Source organism: Dama dama, chromosome 1 (assembly GCF_033118175.1).
Source record: "Dama dama isolate Ldn47 chromosome 1, ASM3311817v1, whole genome shotgun sequence".
Lineage (NCBI taxonomy): Eukaryota > Metazoa > Chordata > Mammalia > Artiodactyla > Cervidae > Dama > Dama dama.
Window position 1 is genome coordinate 83,540,980 of NC_083681.1, and position 8,414 is coordinate 83,549,393.

The 8,414-nt window shown below is 41.1% G+C and overlaps 1 protein-coding gene across 1 annotated transcript; it reads left to right on the forward strand.

Moving 5' to 3' along the window:
• Nucleotides 1-218: 218 nt before the first annotated feature.
• MS4A3 (membrane spanning 4-domains A3) lies at nucleotides 219-8,109 on the forward strand. Its single transcript, XM_061142677.1, has 7 exons — nucleotides 219-284; nucleotides 1,908-2,075; nucleotides 2,898-3,035; nucleotides 3,711-3,767; nucleotides 4,011-4,169; nucleotides 5,677-5,778; nucleotides 7,431-8,109. Exons 2-7 carry the CDS (start codon nucleotides 1,923-1,925, stop codon nucleotides 7,500-7,502), a joined length of 681 nt encoding a protein of 226 aa, XP_060998660.1. The 5' UTR covers nucleotides 219-284; nucleotides 1,908-1,922; the 3' UTR covers nucleotides 7,503-8,109.
• The last annotated feature ends 305 nt before the right edge of the window (nucleotides 8,110-8,414 follow it).

Sequence of the window (8,414 nt, forward strand, 5' to 3'; positions counted from 1 at the left end):
ACCAGTGTCCTAATCAACACTTACCCTTCAGGAAAGCACAGTGAAATCCAAGGGGCCACAGACCCAGATGTGGTTTGCACACTCTGCAGGCCACCAACAAAATATTGGCAAAATATTGACTCCTCTAAAGTGTGGTGTAAGGCAAAGTCTTGCATCAAGCCTGAGCTAAAAGAGGCTGCTGTTTTCCTGGAAGGGTACCATAAGCGATCTTTACTGAGTGTCTCCTGCTTGTAATGAGATGCGCTTGAGAGAAAATAATTTGACCCAGGTCTGAAGCCTCCAAGGTAAATACTATAGATGCCCTCTCGTTGTGTCCATGCGCTTGTTCTCTGCGTCTGTGTCTCTATTACTGTTTTGCAAAGCGATAGCTAGTGAGAACCTACTTATAGCCCAGGGAACTCAGTGCTCTGTGGTGAAGGAAATCCAAAAAGCGGGGACATATGTATACAAATAGCTGATTCTCTGTGCTGTGCCGTAGAACCTAACACAGCATTGTAAGCAACTATCCTCCAACAAAAGTTAATAAAAAAAGAGATTCCCTCTCCACAGGAAGTCCACTTTCTTTTATTGTCTGTCAAAGTTGCCACCCAGTGGGGTGCTCAGAATGTCTTCAGGGTCTTTTGTTCGGTTGCTAAACATTTAACTGTGAGGATGCCTTCCCCTTAGAGTGTGACTGTTACTGTGATGCCATAGTAAAAAAGTGCTGCACATAATTATGCAGCTATTTCTTTGGGAAAATGTATGCATGGACACACAAACATATAGACACACATGCTTTGTGTGTGTTTGTGATCAGTTGTGTCCACCTCTTTGCGACTCCATGGAATGCAACCCACCAGGTTCCTCTGTCCATGGGAGTTTTCAAGCAAGAATACTGGAGTGGGTTTTCATTTCCTCCTCCAGGGGCATCTTCCTGACCCAGGGATCAAGCCCACGTCTCCTGAACCTCCTGCATCGGCAGGCGGATTCTTTACCACTGTGCCACGTGGGAAGCCACACTGCATATGTTTCAGCAAGTCAAATATTCTATCTAAAGTATATACTTATTTCCCAATGGAGATTTTTTAATGCAATGTTTTTTGAATGAATTTAATGAAATGTTTTAATGCAATGGATTTTTCAATGTTAATATGAAATTAAAATTATGTCCACTTTACAGTTGTGAAAACTGAGATTCCCACTATGGGGTGATACAACTAGTAAGCAGTCAAATTTGGATTTGCACCTGGCTTCCCCATGGTACTTAAACTCTATCCATTGTGCTTTATTCCATATATTGCTACATAAAGCAATGACTTTAAAAGTGTTGAACATTAAAGTGGATATCTCAAGTAGAATCTGAACTCACTTAGGAGCTATTTAAGTTTGAGAAAGTTATGTAAGCTGTCTATGCCTCAGTTTTCTCATTTTTAAAATGGGGATAATAGTGTTGCAACATGAAGCTGTTGACGGGATTAAATACGTTAATAAAGTCACAGAAACTAGAAGAGCTTGGCAGAGAGCGGTGAACATTCAATAAATGCCACCTGTTATTATTCTAGAATGTGACTAATGTTAGCCTCCTCCCATGAGAGATCACTGCTCAGTGAGAGAGTTTCATATGTGGATGTCCTGGACTGAAGAAAGGCAGGACCGCATAATACACGCATGCACATAAAAGAGAGAAAGGACAGTCTGCAGCTCTCCAGAGTGGGGTGCTGCACCCAGGCCTAGTATAACGGTCTGACGATGCCTACTACCTCAACATCAAATGGGATAAACAAGGCGAAACCTCTGCCCCGTTGGTGGAGAGTTGTTTTGATTTCTAGACAAAATGGAACCCTTTGGTTGAACTGAAAACAGAAAGCCGTTATTAGTTAGCAATAAAAGGGAAAACAGAAACACTTTGGGTTTCTTTTCTCTGACAGCCACCAAGACCCCAGATGGCCTCCCAAGAAGTTGATCGGACAGAGCCGGGGGCAGCCTGCGCTGGCGATGCCCCAGGAAGCCAGTGGGGCGCCGCGGGGAAGGACAGCTCTGCCTACCGGCCCCTCGGCAGGTCACAGAACCACCCAGAGGTGCTGCAGGTTCTCGGGGTGAGTCAGCCTCAGGTAACACATTTCTGTAAGGTGGAAGGCGACAACTATCGCATGGGGAACCTCGGTTATGTCTCTATGGGGATTTCTGAGCTACTCATCACTGGATCGATAATGTGCTTTAAGGGAAGACGGGGGCATCCTTTAAACCTGAAGAGTGGAAACGCAGAGGCATAATCTCACAGTGGGAGACATCCTATCACTGCTGGAGAATGGAGGTCACCGTACTCTGGCCCCAAGGCAGGCGGGGAGGCTAGTTTCACAGTCTGTCGCCTCCTTCACGCTGTGGTTTGCCGGGGGGCTCTGTGAGGATGCACACGGTGGGCTGGGCAGAGAGGGCGATGAAGTGTTGCCATCAGATCAGTGGGCATCGCAGGAACAGAAGCCTTCCAGAGCAGACCTCGCCCAGTTAATGTGGCTTCAGTTTTGGACCATTTCAAGCTCTGATATCTCCTTTTTGAGGAAAATTAAAGTGATCTCTTCTCCAGATACCATACGATATCACTTACGTGTGGGATCTAAAACATGACACAAATGAGCTTATTAACGAGACAGCAGCAGACACAGACAGATTTGTGACTGACAGAGGGGCGGGAGCTGGGGAGGGATGAACTGGGAGCTGGGATGAGCAGATGCAAACTATTATGCTAATATATATGTAGGAGGGGTAAACAGGGTCCTACAGCAGAGCACGGGGTCTGTGTTCAATATCCTGTAGTAAACCATGATGGGAAAGAGGAAATAAAATAAATAAGGCGATCTCTGCCCAGTGTGGGCCGGCACGTGATCATTGACGCTTTTTCTTTTTCCCTCCTTTCGCAGGCTGTCCAGATCCTGAATGCAGCAGTAATTCTGGCTCTGGGTGGCTTCATTCATTCCTTAACAAACTTTCCCCAACCCTCCGGTTTCTTCTTTTTCTCGATTGTTTACACAGGTTATTACATATGGGGGGCTATATTTGTGAGTATTCAAATTCCACTGACTGCGTATCATTTCTTAGCTACCACTACTAGAAATGTACTTTGACAGCTTTTCCCTCAAATTTTAGGAGTGGCTTGGTAAATGTGAGATGTTTGAGGCAAAGAATAGATCAGAGTTTTGAGAAAGCCATGAACGTGTAGAGAATTTCATTGATCAAAATTAGATTCATAGAAATAATAGTAGATCAAAATGCTAATTTAAACATTAGGAGATATGTCCATATAGACATTTAGATGTATAAAAGTTTTTTTGGAACACCTAGTCCAATAAATCAAACACATTATCTGAAGCTTGGGTAAGAATATGAGAATGATATTAAATATACATGCATGTGTAAATAAATATTATTTACATTTAATGTAAACACAAGCATAAAGATAATTATATTACATTGAATATGTGTATTGTTGTATGTAAAACCAGGCATACCCATATAACCTGTAAAAGGCCAGATACAAAACAAAATGAAAGCCTTACACATTTATGCAAAATTTAAACTCATTTAAAATTGTACTTGTATAAATAATGAGCAAAATCAAGTGTAATTTTGTGTTGTAGAATGTGAATTTGAGAAGTTTTGTACAACTGCTGCTAGTTATCTGATAATTAAGACTTCATGTTCCTTTCTCTGCTTCACTTCCTATTTTCACACAGTTTCTTGTTTCGGGAATTTTAGCTGTCTTTGCTGGGAAAAAACCCACAAAAACACTGGTAAGTGGCCGTTCGGCCTCTTTCTCTGTGCTCACAGGGGCAGGAACAAGTCATGCGTTAGCAGTGGGAGAGCAGAGGCTGGGGAACCCGGCCGAGACCCTGAGTCTTGGGGTGGAGCCCCTTGGGTTACCTAGGCTACCGTCGGGCGTGTGAACCCCTCTCAGTGGCTGCTTGTGTAGATAACTGTGGCCGCAGGAATCAGCGTGAGCTGCCTGTGTGAAGCAACGACTTCTTCTCTTGCAGCTGGAGAGCAGCTTTGGGATGCACATTGCCAGCGCCACCGTTGCTGTAGTCGGGACTGTTTTTTTCTCCATGAATTTATTTGCTAACAAGCCATTACTCAACGGCTGTCAGTCTAACGAGCCACCTGACTTGTGCATTTACATGGAAGCCTCTTCAACCGTATGTCTTTTAAAATTATGTATAATTATGAAGAACTTCAACAATCCAAAGTATAGAGGAGCTAACTAATGTATCAGGCACCATGCTGCCTGGATGTGAATCTTGCTTCTGCCGCTTAGTAGCTTTGACTTGAAGGAGCAAATAAGATAACCTCTTTGTGTTTCAATTTTACCGTCACTGAAATGAGGATAGTAATAGATTAAATTATTACATGTATTATATGTAAAGATTATATGAATTAATATTTGATGAGCAATTAACACAATGCATACTGTATTAGATTATTATTACATACTGCTGCTACTGCTGGTGGGCTTTCCAGGTGGTACCTGCGGTAAAGAACCCACCAGTCAATTCAGGAGATGTGAGATGCAGGTTTGACCCCTGGGTCGGGAAGCCCCTGGGGGAGGGCATGGCAACTCACTCCAGCCTTCTTGCCTAGAGAATCCCATGAACAGAGGAGCCTGGCGGGCTACCGTTCATAGGGTTGCAAAGATTCAGACAGGACTGAAGCGACTTAGCATGCGTGCACACAGTGCTACTGACACTGTTACATTCCCCAGAGAGATTACATTTTTAAAGTTTTATTTCACAGTTTTCCTAATGGAACTAACTTGGGAGATTTACAATTTTCTCTGTGGTCTGGAATTTTCAAATAGTGACTCACTGAAGCTTTGAACGGCTTTACTTTTGAATTTATTTGAATGTGGTATTTTAAAAGGGAAAATTTTTCAATAGCCTTTCCAAAGTATTTTTTTGGTTTGTGTTTACGTGTTCTCCCTCTTCTACAGTCAAGTGAGAAATTAATATTTTCCTCCAAATTTTCACTTTCCCATGATGTGTGAACTGTTTTTTACTGACTTAATCTTCCTGTTTGCTGATAATACTCATGGAAGTCTGAGTCCTAACTTCCTCCATTATATTTTTAATAATCTGAGTTTGTATTTGTGTGGGTTTGATTTTGTGGGTATGTGTGGATTTTGGAAGTATTTTCCCTCCAGAGGGATTAGCGTTTGTTTCTTCTAGGTGCCTCAGTGACAGTAGAAGGATCACTAGCCCAGTAATTTTGTGTTTCACTTTTCAGCTTACTATTTTAGTTTGTAGGAATACTGTAAATGCCTAAACCTCTAGGAAGTACAATTAAAGAACTGATGAAAGGGTCCCTTTTGCCCCTTTTCCTAAGCTGCCCATACACCTCCTGGGCTTACTACTATTCCAGCTGGCAGATGTTAATGGTAATGTCTGCACTTTTTGCCTCCAGAGCTGTTTCACATGGGTTGATACAGAAGTACGATATGTCTCTCTTTCCAGGAAAAAGGTTTACATGCTTTTAGATGGACCTTGTGTCTCATGTAGAGTGTCGGGTGTGGCAGTGTATTAAATCTGACTTGTGATTCACTGTGGCCTGTTTTATGGAGGGTCGGTGTCATAGTCCGGTTTCCTGCTGGCCTCTCCTTTTCCTCTGAACGTTTCTACTGGATTTAACATGCGGCATCACATCCCCCAGGGTCTCGTGTCACTGATGCTGGTCCTGGCCTTGCTGGAACTGTGCATAGCCTGCTCTGTTGCAGTCCTGTGGCTCAAAGCAAATTGCTGTCATTTAAGAAAGGTGGGTTTGTTTAAATGACTTACAGTTCACATGATCTGCACCCTCCCTCTAGGGTTTGAGATTGTCCCTGACTTCTGGAACTGGAGAGAAACTGTCATATGATAGTGACTTGTGGGGTTCCTGGAGTTATAGCTCGTACAAATGTTAGACTTGGCATGAAGGTTGGAAAAGAATTCTAACCTAAAAATTTAAGAGGAAGCAGTGTATTTCATCTTTCAGAGCATACATTTTTTTAAATTAATTTTTACTTTTTATGTAATGTTTAAAGATGACATTCATTTTATAGTTGTTGCAAAATATTGGCTCTATTCCCTGAGCTGTATAATTCATCCTTGAGTCTCTATTACACCCAAGAGTTTGTACGTCCCACCCCCTCACCTCTATCTAACCTGTCCTTCCCTCCCCACTGACAACCACTAGTTTGTTCTCTACACCTGTGAGTCTGCTTCTTGGTTTCTTATTTTCACGTGTTTGTTGTATTTCCTAGATTCCACGTATGTGATATCATGCAGCATTATCCATCTCTGTCTGACTTATCTCACTTAGCATGATGTCCTCCAATTCCATCCATGTGGCTGCAAAATGGCAAAATTTTATTCCTTTCTATGGTTGAGTAGTATTCCAGTGAATATATCTATACCGTATATAAGTATCTGTGGGTGTGAATATAGCCATATGAATATCGCTGCATGTTCTTTCTCCATTCATCTGTTGATGGACACTTACGTAGCTTCCACATCTTGGCAACTGTAAATGATGCTGCTGTGAGCATTAGAGTGCATGTATCTCTTTGAATTAGCATTTTGGGTTTGGGGGCTGTGTACGCAGGACTGGAACTGCTGAGTCATGGTGGGTCTGTTTTTATTTCTTTGAGAAACCTCCATACTGTTTTCTACCAGTTTACCTTCCCAGCAACAGTGTAGGGTGTAGGAGGGTTCCCCTTTCTCCACATCCTCATCCACATTTGTTACTTGCAGACTTTTTGATAATAGTCATTCTGACAGGCGTGAGGTGATATCTCATTGTGGTTATGATTTGCATGTCCCTGATGATTAGTGATGTTGAGTATCTTTCCACGTGCCTGTTGGTCATTTGTATTTCCTGTTTGGAAAAATGTCTACACAGTTCTTCTGCCCATTTCTTAGTGTTGTTTTTTTTTTTTTTTTCTTTTGATGTTGAGTTGTATGAGCTATTTATACATGTTGGATATTAATTCCTTATTGGTCATATCATTTCTAAATAGGAGCATATGTGTTTCACATGGATAGAATTAAATTATTACTTTTTAAACTTGTTACTTTCCAGTTATATTTCCAGGAAAAACCACAAATTCTTTCTGGATTTTAGCTATCTTAATTGTAAAATGAAAATGTTCTTGTCCATTTTTTTTCTTAAAACGTTTTATTTTGCGTTGGCATATAGCCAGTTAACAATGTGATAGTCTCAGGTGAATAGTGAAAGGACTCAGCCAACATATACTATTTTTATTCATTTCTAATGCTTGCTGTAAGGACTATGTATATAATATTTGAACACAGTGATAATCAGTGAATGAGTATTGTTGGCATTGATCATGATGATAATATGAAGGAATGGAAGGAGAGGGCCGTGTTGCTCCTGTTCCTGGAATTTGATGTTGTTTTACTTTCCAGGCAATTTCCTCCTTTCCCGATCCTGAGGAATCAAGAATGCCTCCTAATGAAAGCAAGGAAATTCAGTCTTAAATCTCCAGTGAGTCGTGCTCCATCCAGGAACTCAAGAGAACACGAGCCTGTGAACCACGTCTCTGCTATCGTGGTGCCCGTCGTGAGAAACTTGGACATTCAACTCAGTCCTTTCTGTCCTGACAATAAACTCCCTCAAAAGTCCTGGGAATGGCAGGACAACTGTGCTTCTCTAGGCATCCTTTCTTTTGTAACTGCTATGATGACCACGCTAAAATTGTTCCCAGAAATCAGTTCTCTTTCTTCTTCCTGCCCGCTTCATTGTCTTCTAAGGTTTAAAAAAGGCACGGAGAATACTTCCTATTTCCTATATTTCCTATATTCTATATTCCTATATAGAACATTTCCTATATTCTATAGGAATAGAATTCTTCCTATTCCTATATTTCCTATTTCCTAATTCTTTCTAAACTCCAACTTCCAACCACCCAGTGAGAAGGAAAAATGAGTAAGATGTTTTTCCATTACAGAAAAATGCTTCTTGACTTTAGTTGACACCAACATTGCAAAAACTGTCCCCCAAAATCACCAAAATAACATTAAGATAAATTTTTACTATATTTGAGGTAGAAGGGTCAAGTCTTGAAGTCCTTTTTTTTTTTTTCAATGAGCTGCTGAAATTCACACATGTCTGGATACAAAAATGATGCCTTAGATGGGGGTCTTTGAGAGCAAAATCAATATTTGTCCTTCAAAGGACAGTGAGAATCTGTAATGCAGAGAAGAAAGAATTAAGGCTTTAGAATCTTACAAACCTGAGTGCAAATTCTGATGCTGTGTGAACTTAATCTCTCTGATCTATTTTTTTCTCATCTGTAAAACAGGTATTACAGTACCAACTATCTTATTCATTGTTATGCAGATTAAGTAAAAATAAAGCAGATGTGAAAGTAGAATCACAGCTATTTGATA